The sequence below is a fragment of the Notolepis coatsorum genome (assembly GCF_963971535.1).
Source record: "Notolepis coatsorum genome assembly, chromosome: 19".
NCBI lineage: Eukaryota > Metazoa > Chordata > Actinopteri > Aulopiformes > Paralepididae > Notolepis > Notolepis coatsorum.
In genome coordinates this window covers 47,472,008-47,488,378 of record NC_140183.1, presented here as the reverse complement: position 1 = coordinate 47,488,378, position 16,371 = coordinate 47,472,008, and the positions used below count along the sequence as shown (strand labels likewise).

General features: G+C 43.1%; 1 protein-coding gene across 2 annotated transcripts in view; it reads left to right on the top strand.

Moving 5' to 3' along the window:
* LOC311245773 (DNA repair protein XRCC1-like) overlaps positions 1–16,210 on the top strand; it is a 122,285-nt gene extending 106,075 nt beyond the window's left edge. The window contains exons 16-17 of one of the 2 annotated variants that reach the window (XM_084335753.1): positions 900–975; positions 15,169–16,210. In XM_084335753.1, coding sequence (XP_084191879.1) covers positions 900–975; positions 15,169–15,276 — 184 coding nt within the window. In that variant the 3' untranslated portion in view covers positions 15,277–16,210. The remainder of the gene's footprint in view (positions 1–899; positions 976–15,168) is intronic. The other variant, XM_084335754.1, reaches the window with a different exon arrangement.
* Positions 16,211–16,371: the final 161 nt, after the last annotated feature.

The following is a 16,371-nucleotide window of genomic DNA, read 5'->3' as shown; positions in this document are numbered from 1 at the left end:
GATAGGGCTATATTTCATTCCTGCCATGGAGGTCAACTGTGGACAGCTGTTCACTAACCGCTGAAACATCTCTGTTTATGAACCACAATGTTGCACTCAATAATGCACCACATCCAATTCTATCTCTACAGTCGTGAATGGTCTCGTAAATCAGCACAAGTATTATGTATTTCATTTGTAAAAGAAAAAATATCTGGTTTCGATTCTCTCCTCCGGAGACTGTACCTTTTGCCCCTAATGTCCATTCTGTCTACTTCAGCATCTTGTTTGGCTAAATAGTGAACATTCTACATACTTCACCTTTAAACACAACATTGTCTTCCCTAGCTAACAGAATCTTGTTGTAACTTAAAACGCCTGAAAATTGCATGCCCAAAGTAATCTGCAATTTATTACACTTTATACTTATAGCACATGCATGAGTCTGGTCTCTTTTGAAAGGAAACATTCTGAATTTTCATCCACAACAGGAAGAATCACTGAGTGCTTTCTTAATTTTTAAGTCACCTTATTTTTTATTTTTTTTTATTATCTTGCAAACAGAGGCCTCTTACAGGTTACAGCTGATAGGTATGGCCTGGAAAACATAATGGGTCCATAGCCTAAAGCCTTATCTAGTACAGGTCCAAAGTTGATAACAATACCACAGAAAATGAGTGTTTTACACTTTTTTTTAATGGTATGTCTATGCGTTTTTCCAAAATGGCCACTTGAAGTCTTAAATTGAAAAAATACAAAGTTATTCATTAGTTAATCGTTAGTCATTCATTATAAATTATAAACATGTACATCCAAATCAAAAATATGGGCATTTGTCTCCCCCTCTATCAAGCCAAGAAGGACCCCTATGATTCTGTCTCTAACGCTGTAGTATTGCTCTCTCCTCGCTTCTCGTCCAGGATGCTAGAGGACTACATGAGTGACAAGGTCCAGTTTGTTGTGACCAGTGAGGGATGGCATGACTCCTTTGAAGACGTGAGTTGGCACCTAACTTATCTCTTTAGAATCTGTTTTATTGAAAATGACAAGCATTACGGTAGACAAGGATATACATGTCTCCATACACTACATACTGTATCTCTTTAGAATCTGTTTTATTGAAAATGACAAGCATTACTGTAGACAGGATATACATGTCTCCATACACTACATACTGTATCTCTTTAGAATCACATGTTTCTTTAGCCTCAGGATGTCTGGTTGTAAATAGTTATGAGTGTTGTATGTGCCTCCCTGTATTGTAAATAGTTCATATGTGTGTTTGTCACTACTGTATGTATAATTGTAAATAAGTAAATGTATGTGTTGTAAATAAATCTTGTTAATATTTATTTACCAAATTTATGTGCAATTGTTTCATTTCAGCTCAGTGTAGAGAAATGCACCGATACTAACAACCACCTTATATGGCGTCTATACTGTTGACACCACGTATCTGTGACACGCGCGCCCCGCGAACAACACTAGTAGTTTCGGGGGGCCTACCACCCCCCCTGAAAAAAATCCTACGGGAAACACAGCCCTAAACGTGTGTAAACTTACTAGGGATGAAACTTTCTTTTTCTTTTTTTTTACCATGATAAAATTCCCTGACTGTTAGTAATACTGTTCAAATTTAAATGTTCATTAAAGCCGCCTTTGATTACCACGCTTTGAAAAGCTCACTGTAAATACTGTCTCGACTGTTCAGCAGCGACCAAAGATGTTAATAAGACTCCCAGATTCAGACGCAGCAATGTGGGTTTGCTTTGCAATGAAAACATGGCAGAACACAGACAGAGCTGTGTTTTTGGGTGTGGGTGTGGAAATTATAATTATAATATTCATTGATGCAAACAAAGTGCATAGTGCTGCTAATTTGATTTGTGGTGGTTTCAATATAAAACTTGGTGAATTGGTGTTGGTTTGTATCAGTATTTGAAAATATTCTGCACATTTTAAGAATACCGTGATAATTTTCACTATAATCGTGATTATATATTAAATTTTCATACCGTTACATCTCTAAAATCCACTGTGTACACACACGCACACACACACACACACACACACACACACATACAGTAGGCACGGCATGGATTATTTTGTGAAGGTAATGGCTTCAGGAGGCAAGGCTAAGTGTTACATTATACAAAGTGCTTACCCTACAATCTTCTCACAAAGCGCCACAGAGAAAAATCATTATTTCCTCAGAATGAACACTATCGCTAGCCTGGCTTCCTAATTATTTTCTTCAGAGTAGTACATGGCAAATTGGATCTGGGAAGGTATGGTGGTGTGAAAAGCTGTAAAAAGAATGAGGAATAATCTGGGGGGCGGAGCTGAGCGATCATGGAGTAGACGTGTTTCACATGAGCTCCCTTCTACCGTGCTGAATATACGTTTCTCCCCATTAGTCTTTATTTTATTTTTATTTGTTTTTTATCTGTTTGCTAGGTCGTCGTGTTTAGTATACATTCATCGACTTTTTTCGACTTTCTACGATGACGGGTGTGGAAACCAGAGCCATGAAACCATGCGCCACAACCAGCAAGCCATCACCGCCGGGCCTGGCCGCACCGTCGCCCGTTGTCGGGGAGTTAAGCGAAGCTGTGCTCTTGGTCATGACCAAGCTACACGCAGACTCTGAGACACGCATCGCTGAAGCACAGAAGAAAGTGTTGGCGGATTTTTGTGTCAGCCTCCGTCGTGAGATATCAGAAGAAATACGGCTGGCGGTAGTACCGCTGACAGACAAGATGGAGACGATGCACGCTGTCTCCTCGGCTAATGCTAACGAACTAGCCACGCTAACGACGGAGGTATCATTACAGTGCGAGAAGATGGCGGGTCTCGAATCCGCCCTGCTGGCTAGGCAGGCTGAAGTCAACAAACTACAGTCGGCAATGGAGGAGATGCAGTCCCGGGATAGACGCCACAACGTCAGGATTGTTGGAGTACCGGAGACCAGCGGTGAAGGCCGTCTCTCTGAGACCGTGCCCGAACTGCTGCAGAAAATACTAGGTACGGACGTCCTCCCTTCGCCTCCTATCTGTGAGTCGGCCTACAGAGCGGGCAGGTTTTCTCCCGGCATGAACAAAGAGCCGAGGCCCATCATAGTCAAGCTGAACAGACTCCAGCAGAGAGAACTCATCATGCGGTCGGCTCGTACCAGAAGGGGTAATCTGAGGCTTGGCGATCACAAAGTGGCCATTTTCGAAGACTTTACACCGGAGGTTCAAGCACAGAGAGGCGAATACAAGGTGGTCCTGACTAAGCTATGGAAACTAGGCCTGAGGCCCACGTTATTCGCTCCCGCGAAATTATCTGTGTTGGAGAAGGTCGGTGGTCAGCGTTTGTTTTGGTCGTTGGCTAAAGCGAAGGAATATCTCGCGGAGATACCAGAGTCTGTTGCTTGATATCTATGGCGGGTGAGTGACTTGGCGGTGTGGGCCTATATACATTGATTAGGCCGACTATTCACAAATACTTGCTGTCATGCCCAGACATGCTAACTGCCCAATGCCCATCCAACTAGCGGGGCTTCCCAATGACTTCTGTTACTTGCTAAAGCTGACCTCATGGTCATACTTGTGTATCGCCTCTTTGGAAGCTAACGAGCTAGCTGAACAATGTACATAATAGGCTAACGTGCTATCCGGATTCATCACTAGCTTACGCGCTAGCCTCGGGCTAGCCAGCGGGCTTCGTCTATAGTCTGCGCTGAGACATTCAAGACCCGTTAATGGTTACGTATTTTGGTTGCTGTTGCTGTTCAAAAGGACATTGGTTTGCACAATTCAAGAGCGATCGAATCCCTAACTAACTTCTGGTATGCTTTTATTTTTATATCCAGGTTGTTTTGGGCTTTGGGATCCATAGTAGAAGCCAAGGTCGGTTGAATATGCATATACAATATATGATAACAGGTTGGGTCGGGTATGGCTTGCACTTCATGGCTATATGGTTATATGGCCTGCACTTTAGCCATTACCCTTGTTTCCTTTCTTTTTTCTTTCTTATTCTCGCTGTTTTTATGTCATCTGTATGCGCGATTTAAATGTGATCCGATTCTACCTTGGACTAACTGCTGATTTGCCTCAATTTTGTTTTGAATTTTCCGTGATCCACTTATGCTATAACGTTGCGACATTAATATGCAGACTCCAAGGTAGATGGTTACAGGGTTGATGCTGAGTAATTATATAATAATTATTGTCGCTGTTTTAATGTCATTTGAATGAGCAATTTAACTGTGATTCGATCCTACCTTGGACTAACTGCTCCGACCGATATCTTTATTGAAACAATGTATGATAACAGGTGGTGTCAGGTGTTGCTTATTACCATCCCCGGATTAATTAATGAATGTGTTTAATTCTATTCTTACATAGGTTATGTCATTTCAGCCGTTGTGCCTGATCAGAGGGACAGCTAAAGGGGTGCACTTTGACCATAACCCTTTTTTTTTTCTTTCCTTTTTTTGTCATTGTTTAATTGACATTGTTCACACAATTTTGCACAATTAACCTGTGACCCGATCCTGCCTTAGACTATCGGCTGGGATGCTTTAATTTAATTTTGTTTTGAATTTTCCTATACCCTTTTAGGCTATAACAATGCGACGTTGAAGCGCAGAGTCGGAAATAGTTGGCTACAGGTTGATGTGGAGTTATTATTTAATAATGGCTATTTTTACCATTATGGTTGTCTCATGTTGGGGCCAGGGCTCAGGTGGGTTTCGACCGATATCTTTATTGAATTTTATTTTTATTATTATTTGTGTTTATTGGACTAGTGGGGGTTTACTCAGGGGTTTATCTAGAGGGGGGTTGGAGTGGGGAGCGTCTTATTGATCCATGTCTCTAGTGGGAAGTGATAGGAAGATGACCATCCTCAGGGGATGGGGCATAGGGTGGGGATTGGAGAGTGGGTATAGGGGGCCTTATAATAGGACGGGGGGGTTAGGGTTTAGAGTAGAAGGAGGGGGGGTTGTAGCTGGGGTGGTATTTTTATGTGTTTTATGTACTGTTGTCTTATATGTGTGTAATTGTTCCTCCTCTGAACTCCTGGGATTGACCGTCCGGGCCCGCCGGGATCAGCACCTCTGTACTCAGCCTGGCTGCACTGGTATGTTCTCTACGCATTTATACAAGCTCGACCATGGCTAAATTGAATATTTTAATTTGGAACGCAGGAGGGCTTAACGCCCCACACAAGCGTGCCAGTGTCCTTTGGCTATTGAAGAGGAGAAATATTGACCTTGCTCTCCTTAGTGAGATGCATTTATTGGTAGGTGACGTGTCAAGACTGGCAAATCGGCAATATCACGTTATCTCCTCATCCTCAGCCGATGATAAGACGAAAGGAGTAGTCATAGTTACAAGACGTAACCTTGATATCAAAATCTTGGATGTATGGTCGGACACGGAGGGAAGGATTACTATAGCAAAAGTTGAATTCTTGCATAGGAAGATGGCTATAATAGCATTGTATGCTCCTAACACATTTGATTCAGCGTTCTATAATACAATCACGAAGAATATGTTGGAACTTAATGGATACGCTCTCATTGTGGGTGGCGATTTTAATGCGTGCTGGGATGCGGAGATGGATAGGTCCGGGCCCTCTGAAACGAGCGACCAAAAACGGGCCTCTAAGGCCCTTAGGATGTGGGCCAAAGACACGGGGCTCACGGACCTTTGGCGCTTATGCAACCCCACCCTCAAAGATTACTCTCACCTGTCAGCCAGACACAAAAGCTTCTCTCGAATTGACTATGCATTCGCGTCCCCTAATATGTTTGATAGTTTCGATGTCTCATTGGTTCCCTTGGCTCTCTCAGACCACAAGGGGATTTTCCTTACGGCAACCTTTGGCAGGCTCTCCGCAAGAGCTCCCAGATGGCGTTTTAATTCGACCTTGCTAAAGAGCGATGACTTCTGTTCTGAGTTCAGGAGTAAACTAGCTGAATTTTTGCAGATCAACGTTGGCACAGTAGAAGACCCTAGGGTCCTGTGGAACGCATTGAAAGGATTTATCAGGGGTCATGTCACACTATTTGCCTCCAATTTGCGAAAATCCCGGTCAAAAAAGCTAGAAGGACTGGAATCATTATATGCGGACCTATACGCATCCTTGCAAACTAACTATAATGAACGACTAAACACACAACGTAAGATAGTCAAAAAAGAAATAAACTCCATACTTAAACAACAGTCTGAGTTCTTGATACATAGGACAAGACAAAATTACTATTTTCACGGTTCCAGACCTAGCCATCTATTGGCAATGAAAATACGCTCAAATGATCATTTCTCGGATATCCCCTCGATTAGGACGAGCCAGGGTGCAGTCACTACTGATTCGAAAAAGATCAATGACACTTTTAAAGAGTTTTACTCACAGTTATATAGCTCAGAGGGTAATCTTGATGACTCTAAATTTGAATCGTTCATTGGCGGGCTTGAGATACCCCACATTTCTGAGGAAGAGGCCAAGGAACTGGGGAGACCGATTACTCTCGTAGAATTGAGGGAGACGATTGTTGAAATGCAGAGGGGTAAGGCACCAGGCTGGGATGGTATTCCACCCGAAGTGTATTTAGCTTTCTGGGACCAACTGGGTCCATTGATGCTCGATATGATCAATTACGCTATCGAACAAGGGGAGTTCTCAAGAGATGTCAATATGGCGTTGATTTCTTTACTTCTCAAGAAGGACAAAGATCCCAATGATTGTGGTAGCTATAGACCCTTGAGTCTTCTCGGGGCCGATTTAAAGGTGTTTGCCAAGGTGCTGGCCCGTCGCCTGCAGAGATTTATGTCTGTATTGGTACACTGCGATCAAACTGGTTTTATCCCGGGGCGTCTGGCTGCAGATAATCTTAGGAGGCTGTTGCATGTAATCGATAACAGTAAAGACAATACAACTCCATCCACAGTTCTGTCTTTGGATGCCATGAAGGCGTTTGACAGACTTGAGTGGTCATACCTGTGGAAGGTACTTGAGGTCATGGGTCTTGGAAAGAGTTTTATTCATATGATTAAAGTCCTGTATGCCTCGCCGTCTGCGATGATACTGACAGGCAAAAACTGTTCCACACTCTTTCCAGTCTCCAGATCTTCTAGACAGGGTTGCCCTCTGAGCCCGGGACTGTTCGCGCTTTCCCTCGAACCTTTGGCCCAATTTATTAGGCAATCGGAGGACATCGTCCCCATAATGGTCAACAATACTCCACACAAAATTGCTCTCTATGCGGATGACCTGCTGATTTTCATGGACGACCCCTCCCGGTCGGCCACAAAATTATTGAGGATAATCGACGACTTTGGTAAATTGTCAGGTTTTAAGATTAACTGGAACAAATCAGCCTGCCTACCTCTTAATGATCTGGCCAAGGCGGTACGACTACCAGCTGATATCCCCATAGTAGAACATTTTAAATACTTGGGCATAGAGATATTCCCCACGCTGAACCAAACTACTAAGTACAACTTCACGGGTACTTATGATAAAATACGCCAGGATCTAGACAGGTGGTCGTCCCTTCCTAACTCCTTACAAGCCCGGGCTTCCATAATCAAAATGAACATCCTGCCTAGGATAAATTTTATTAGCTCAATGCTCCCCCTGCCCCCTCCAATAGACCACTGGCGCAAGGTACAATCGATGGTATCTAAGTTTATCTGGAATAACAAACGCCCGAGAATCAAAAGGGCTACTACTCAACGTAGAAAACAAGATGGGGGCCTCGCAATCCCTGATTTTAAACTTTATTTCTGGTCCCTTTCACTGAGACCTCTGATGTGCTGGCTAGACCCTGTAGAGGCTGTATCGTGGCGCTCCTTAGAAGCGGCGGCGGTATCTCCGCTAAGATTGCAGGATGTAGTGTACTCCACTGTCTCTATTTCGAAATGCCGGCTGAGGTATGGACCGATCATAACTCACGTGATCCAAACGTGGCGTAATGTACAGAGGTCGTGTGGGGTTAAATGCCCATGGCACCTGGACTCTCCAATTTTTAATAACCAGCAATTACTTGTAGGACACAAGCCGGTTAATATTCCTCAATGGCAAAGGAGGGGAGTGCATACTCTGGAGGATATTTATGATAAGAACGGCCTCTGTGCGTTTCAGGACTTAAGAGAATTTTATGATCTTCCCGGCGAGTCCTTTCTTTACCTTCAACTAAGGTCAGCACTGAGGGCGCATGGCGTACCGTGGGCTCAGGCCTTGCACCCACACCCCTTCCTCAGGCTCATAGTGGACAGGACGACATCCAGAGGGTTTGTCTCCGACTTTTATACGCTCTTAATTCAATCCACGTATAAAAATGTATCATTGGATACAATCTGGCGTGTGGATATCCCGGAGTTGGACCCCGAGTTTGACTGGGATGATGTTTGGGCAAATGTGGCATTATCTTCCCGCAACCCCAATCACCAGCAAATTAATTTTAATTATATTCATAGGACCTATCTTACACCTAGGAAGCTATATGCTATGGGACTGATAACCGACTCTCGGTGCACTTTGTGCTCTCAAAAGGCCACTGGCACTTATATGCATATGTATTGGGATTGCCCACCAGTGGCCCGCTTCTGGAGGTCAATAACGGACAAACTTTCAGATCTGTGTGGCCTAACTATCCCATTCACAGCTGTTACGCTACTCCTGAACGATATAACGACACTACCCGCGTCCGTACAACTGAAAAGGGTTGTCCTAGCGGGCGTCACAGCAGCGAAGAAGCTAATAGCAATGAGATGGAAGGAGCCTGAGAAGCTTACAATGATTAACTGGTCCCTAACTCTATTGGATGTGATTTATCTTGAGATATCCACAGCCCGGGTGATTGGGGTGGGGCAGGCTGGAATTGACCTATGGTTCGCAGCAGCTGAGAAGGTAAAGACCGCAGTGTGCGGCTGAGCGGGGTTGAGGTGCGTGTTCGGGTGAGTCCGGCGGTCTCTTGGGAGGGGGAGGAGGAAATGTTTTGTCTGTCTTGTTTTTTGTCTTGTCATCTTGAGTTTAGCTGGGATATTATGGGGGGGCAGCTATTTAACTATTTCTTCACTGTTTGGCCACTTTTACACGGTCTCTGTGAGTCCATGGAACACCTCTACAGGTTTTTGTTTTTTCATGAAGATTCATTGCTCTGTTTTCGGGTCGTGTTCTCAAAAAATGGTCCTTGTGGTGGATTGGAGATGTACGTTTTATTAATATAGGGTCACACGGCCGGGAATCGGGGCTGAACACTGGGAAAGACCATTTATTAGATAGTACCCCTTGGAATTAAATTTAGAAGGTTGAACTCTGTTTTCTTTTCTCTTGTCTGTATAATTGTTAGTCTATTATTATTGTTTTTGTTATTTTCTTGTGAAGTTCTATGTACTGTGATTGTGGTTAATGTGTTGTCTTGTTTCATGTGAATAATAATAAAAAATTTGATCAAAAAAAAAAGAATGAGGAATAATCTGGAGTATTTTCATACAATTTGCATTCAGGGCAGCCCTGCAGTTCCAGTAGACCAAATGTAGTAAGTAGCTAGGGGTGGAACGGTTCACAAAATCCACGGTTCGGTTCGTATCACGGTTTTGTGGTCACGGTTTTCGGTTCGATTCGATACGTTGTTTTTTATAAAAATAATATTGAACACTCCAAAAATGTAAACATGCTTCTCATTTATTTGAAAAAAAATTATAGTTTACAGCGGTTTGCCTTAAATAATGTTTGGCACACAAAGACCGAACGGACTGAAAAATATATGCAACATTTGTCAAAGTGTTAAACCTTTCCATTTTTGTGGCCACATTATAGACAAAGGCCATCAACATAAAGTATGCATATGCTCAACCAGCACTAGACTTTCTTATCAAAAAGGAAAAGTCACAGAAAATATGATTAGGGTTTTAAATAAGGACGTTTATGGGGTTTCTTGTATTAACACATTCACCGCCAATCACGTTGTACGACGTGTTTCAAGGTCATGCGAATTCCGCCAATCCACGGCGTACGACGTTATTGAGATCATATTTAATTTTTTCGCCATGGTATTCATAATTCCCTCACCCAGCCTCGGCTGAGACAGTGGGACTCGGCACAACCGTGCAATGCTTCAATACCGCCACCTGGTGGATGATCGGGCGAGTTACTACCGGAAATGGATCTCTAGTGATCTCGGTGCATCTGGGAATTCTGTCCGGCAGTCACATATTGTTGCGGGACTCTAGACACACATCCGTGTATATGGATCGCTGCCATAACTCAATAATTGATATGATTTGGGCGTTTATTGCGCCATACAAACCGGAAATGGATCTAGTCGATCGACATCAAATAAGTGGGATCTTTTTCCTCCAGTCTCATCGGCGAATGGTAAGAGGACAGTAACGTTACTTTCAGCTTGATGGTTTATTCTTTTCAATGCAAACCGCTCTGATCAATATATCACCCATTGTAGCTAAGGGGCTACACAACCCTGACTGTATTGAGATATGTTAGATTAAACCACTGCTAAAGAATATGTTAATGGCCAGACAGTATAAGTACACAAAATGGCGGACACTCTATTAACGGCGCGGGGACAGTGATACAAGTTGAACAAGCATTTTAATAGTCATAGCAACATACATATTATATATCACGGTTCTCTTTTAATAATAGAATGTCAGTGCAACAAAGTCAGAGGTAACTATAGTTCCTATACTACGGATACCCGACCGGTGGAGCTCTGAATGGAGTGAGACGGAGCGAAGCGGCACAGCGAAAAGCAAGATGGTGGCTGGAGACGGTGGTTCTCTCTAGAGCTCCAGAGAAACTGTAGACTGGTGGGATAATCCTGTCGTCGCTGGGAGAAGGGGTCTCGTACGGACCGGTCCTTGTATTCCTAGCGCCCGATGGCAGGATTAATAGCTAGTAGTCCAAAAGCCTGTTGGCATGGATGATAGCTACCGGTAGTTAGCTCCGTTTGTACTTAAAGCTAACCCGCAGGCGGTCTCCAATGAGTAGTTATATCCAGAACGTCGCTGGGTTCAACTATAAGTCTCTCCACGTTACTTTGCTTACACAAGTCACTATACTGTGCCAATAATGGCTCGACAATATTATAGTTGTATCTAATTAGCCGTACGGCTCTCTATAACGATACGCTGCTCTCGGTCTGTGTACAACTGCACCAGACGTCTTCTCTCTCACTCTGCTAGTTTTCCTGTTAATGCTGCTGCTGAACGTCTTCTCCACAACACACTCTATCTTAGTTCCCTGTGGACTCCGCCTGTTCACCTGTACAGATCAATGCGCTAGCTCCCTTGTCCGGGCATGCCTGAACATGTTCGGAAACATGTCTAGAGGGGCGCGCGCACTGGCGCCTACGGCGTTAAGAATGGGACATATACAATAAGCGAATGATGAATACTGTTAGGCAAACAGATGACGTAAAGATATATATCTTATATATATAAACAATATATAAGTTATACAAAATAATAAACGCAGACTTTCAGTGTTAATCTGGACCTTCAGAACACCCATACTACATAAAGCATTTACTGACGATCACGGAATTATAAACGACCCCCCCCCCCCCCTTTCATCCGCGCATGATGAGTCATAACGTTTAGGATCGTATTCAGTTGAATTTTTTTATATAGCGTGTATCGCGAATAAACTGCAATCGATAATCTATATTATGCGTTTAGGCCTATAACTAGCGTTCTAGGAATTACTGCAGAAAACGATAAAAACATACTTATATTCTAGACGGTATTTTCGTATGAATATATGAATGAAAAAGTATAACGTTCCTACATCCTGAACGATAGATAATCGATGTTGAATGGGCCATAGTAATGTCAATTTAGCAATACAATTTAAAAAGTTATAGCCCTGCAAAGAAGGTGAACATCTCCATAGGCTTAGTGTTGTGAAGGGCCAGATTAACACTGAGAATCTACGTTTTATTGTTTTATATAACTTGTATATTATTTATATATATAAGCTATATCCCTTTAAGCCTCCGTTTGAATCATAGCATTATTCGCTTTCCTCATTGGATAACGCCCTTGACTCTGGCGGCGCCAAGAATCGCGCCCCTCAGACAAGTTCAAAGACGAGTCTGGACAAGTTGAGACATGCCCTTGGCCAGCGCATTGATTCCGGACAAGAGATTCAGATGCGCCCTAGAAAGCACTCTAAGTATATATTGTGGAAGGCGCAAACAGCAGCAGTTCGTCCTTAGAGTTCGTCCGAAGTAAAGTAGCAGCAGTTCGACCTAACCTAACGTGAAGTAAAGAGTTCGTCATTACAGCAGTTCGTTCGGTGTGCAGCATTAACAAGCAGTTTGTTCGTTTAGTAACTAGTGTGAACCTTAGCAAGTGTGTGTGGACTTAACGTAATTAGTATCAGAACACGAGGTGAACCTAGCAGCAGAACTATTGGACATGTGAGCATTGGAACCTACCGCGGCGTATCGTTACGGATAACTAGTAGCTCCTTAGATACTACTTTGATATTGTAGAACCATTGTTGGTGGATTATAGTGACTTGTGGAAACGTAGTACCGTGGAGAAGAGCATCGTTAATACCATTGTCGTTTGGATTTAACTACCCTGAAGATCTGCATCGGGCTAGCTTCGAGGACGAAGCTGGCTGGCTATCATCATTGCTATCGGGCATTGGATTACAGCTATTACCCTGCTACCGAGCACTTGGATTACAAGGACCGGATCCGTATGAGAACCCCTTTCTTCAAGTGACCAGCCGGAGTATCCGTCTATTCTTCATTCCTCTGGAGCTTACTACTCTGTGGGAGGAAATCACCAGTCTCCAGCTATACCCTCGTTTGCCCCCCTATATCGCCATCTCACGCCATGCAGCGTCCCGGTCTAGTATCCTTAGCCTAGGAATTATTCATTCCCACTGACTTTGATACTCTGACATTCTAATATCATTCGCCATAAAAGAGCGACCCAGTAATTATCAGTTGTATCTCTGCTTAATAATAAAATACTGTAAATGATATCTCTGTCACCGTGCCGTCTATTTGAGTGTCTGCCATAATAACTGTACTGTATGGCAAGTAATAATAATAATATGTAGTAGTGGTTTAATCTATCACAATCTTTAATACAGTCAGGGTTTTGTAACCCCTCAGTTACACTTAGACTGGTGGCAGTGATCATACATTGATGGGATATAAGCGTGGCAGTTAATGTGTTAATAATGATTTGCACTAAGGAACTGTTATCAAAAAAGAAAGAAAAAAAAAGGAGATGTTACAAGGGAATGGGGAATGTTATATAACCCCACCACAGTGGTGTGTGGAGTTGGTACGTCCCAGCAGGGACCAGGATGTAAATGTCGTTATGGGTTGGCAATACAGACGTGCCAGGAGACTAGAGTGTGTGTGTCAACTGTGCCGTAGTCTCCTGGCTCGTTATTGAACACAAACGGTTATCTTTGATACCCCCCTTCCCCACTCTGGTGTCGTGGAGTCACTTCGCTGTGAGCGTTTCCACGGTTAGCTCGCGGCTAAAGTTAGTTCAAGTTCAAGTTTCAAGTTTCTTTAATAGTTGTCATACAGAAGTACAGAATACTTTTATACAAAATGCTTCTTACTGTTACGCTCCAGAGACTGTGCAAGACAAGATAAGTATGAAATAAAATAACATAGTATAGCATGTAAATTAGAAGTAAAAAAAAATGAGGTCACAGTGTTCAGTATAGACATATGTACAATGTTCGATGCAGAGTAGACGTAACTGAGTTACCATATAATATACAATACTGTGTAGTGTACTAATATACAATACTATATAGTGCAAGGCAGAAATAGGATGAGGTGCAATTTAGGTACAATTTACAGTACAGTAGGTGTACGAGTTGTAGTGCAAATCCTTTATCAATAAATATAAAGTGTGTTTGTGTGATCTAAAGTGTGGAGAGTGGGTGCTGCAGTGTGTTGTTTGTTTAAGTGAGTGTGGGTGTGTGTGCTGTGTGCATTTGATGGTTGTTGCATAGTGTTTATTGTTCGTTTAGCAGCCTGATGGCCTGGGGATAGAAGCTTCTTCTTGTGGCCTAGCTAGCCTAGCTCGAGGCTACCGAACAATACACACATACCCCTATTACCGTGGAGGTCGTACCGAACTGTGTACGGTTCGAATGCGTACCGTTCCACCCCTAGTAGTAGCATACATCATAAGTTTAAATAGCCATAATGCTCCTGTCTGTCCTTTGCGTATCTCGAGAAGCGCTCATCCGATCAACTTCACACTCTGCGGGTGTATTGCTGAGGACCCAAGTAAGCTCAGTGTCTAATCGAAGTTGATGGGATGTGCGTTTCCCGAACACTGCAAGCAGCGGTAATGCGGTTCTTGAGAAGCCCAAGCAATCAGCCCGTTCCAAACGGACACGTGTTACAATTGGGCACGTTTTGGACAGCAATGCTGCAAACGGCACTTCCGGATCCCAAGTGATCACGAGTTCCCAACGGGAACGTGCTCCCAAGTGCCCACCTTTTGAATGGGCACTGCCCTAGTACTGTTCTATTTTGAGTTTGATCATTCTCTCTTATGGCCCTTTCAGATAGGATGTGACAAAGGCACCGCTCTGAGCTCTGAAATTCATTAATTCCAAAGGACAAAGGGGGCTGGACCACACTGATTTTAGTTGTGCAAAGAGACAAACATTTCAACACCACTGTGTCTCCATCAGAGCCGAAGATGAAGACACAGTAGTGTCAAAATGTTAAGTCTCTTTGCACGATTAAATGCTGGGAATTAATCGGTGTGCTCCAGCCCCCTTTGTCCTTTTGAAGTTTTCTGTCCCTGAGCTGAGAAGGACCTGATTCAGCTGCAGTTTGCTGGAAGATAGGCAGAGAACCCCCTTTTCATTCATTATTCCCAATGGCTCGACGTCTTTTCGCTGCACCGAGTAAAGCGCAAGCGTACAGTACAGTGCAGCGCTGCTCTCTGTGACAAATCCCTAAAAACCCTGGCTATTTGCGCTCCCCTGTACGTGACATCTAGTCAGATGTGTGCTGAAACCAGTGGGAAACTTTCAATTTCAGACTTTTAAGGCCTTTTAAGTATGTCCTTTACTAAATGCATTATTGTTGCCCACTCCTTAATCTCTCTATCTCTCTCTCCTCCATCTCTTTCTTTCCCCTATCCATTTGTATCTCTTCCACAGGCACTGATGGAGAATGGCAATATTAGCTTTGTCAAACCCACATGGATTTACGCAATGAATGAACGACAGAAGATGCTGCCTTATCAGCCCTACTCGGTTGTCCCTTGAAGAACACAAGTAGACAGACATGTACACTATATTGCATATGTGTAGAGAAGGTGAGGGGAAGCTGAGAGGAAAGCCATAGACATTTTCATTTTTTCCCACATTTTCCTGGATTTTTAATTCATTCACTCCTCAGAAATTAAACAATAACCAGCTGTGCTTGGTGAATGCCTTCTGCTAACTCAAGAGACAGCCCACTATTTAGTCCCGAGTCTTCATTCTGCGTTTGAAAAGAAAACATAAAATGGACGATACCCTCACACCGTCAAAGAGCTGCAGTCTTCTGCACAGGCTTCATAAAGAGAGCAACACGCACAATCTCACACACAAACACACTCTTTCATAATTTTTTAACACGGTTTGGTTTCTGCGCTGCACTCTGTTGCCGCTCTTCTCTGCTACCTCAGGGTCTGTCTGAAGACTGGAGATATCAGCCCTGTCCTGATGGCCACCAATGTTGATAAGACTCGTGTGTGTGTGTGTGGTAGTGGCCAGACTGTTATGAGACGTGTCAAGTGAAAACGTGTATTTTTGTTTAAGGCTCCAGGCTACTATTGGCAGGAAATCTAGAAAATAAAGAAATACAAAAAATAATCAAATAAATGAAATACTCCTAGTCTTGGGTGTATTTTTATTTTGAATTTTGATAAATAATATGATGCAATGTTTATTAAGGATTTTGTGTGTTGATAGAGTTTGGTAGAGTAATGTTTGTACTTTTGTTTTATTCATGTTTGTGGGCTGAGTTTTTACAACAGCATAATTCCTCAACAGCTGTGAGGGTGTCAGACCGATCACATCACTCTCTGTTCAAAATGTGTAAGAAAGGCTTGGGGACATCAGGCAGTTTTGGGCCCAACCATGGCTTCTAGACACTTTGTTGTCCAGGCAGATAGTATTTGAATATGTTGTCTAAATAAAAGTCTTGGATTTTTTATTAATTGTATTGCGCTTATTCCTTTTATTTTGTTATTCCCTTTTCCCCCCAGTCTCCTTTCTCAGCCGGGGGCATCGTTTCACTTAACTGCTCTCATCCTTCATATGTCTCCATTCCCGCATATCCTTAATATGTCTCCACCCCCCCCCCCCCCCCCCCTT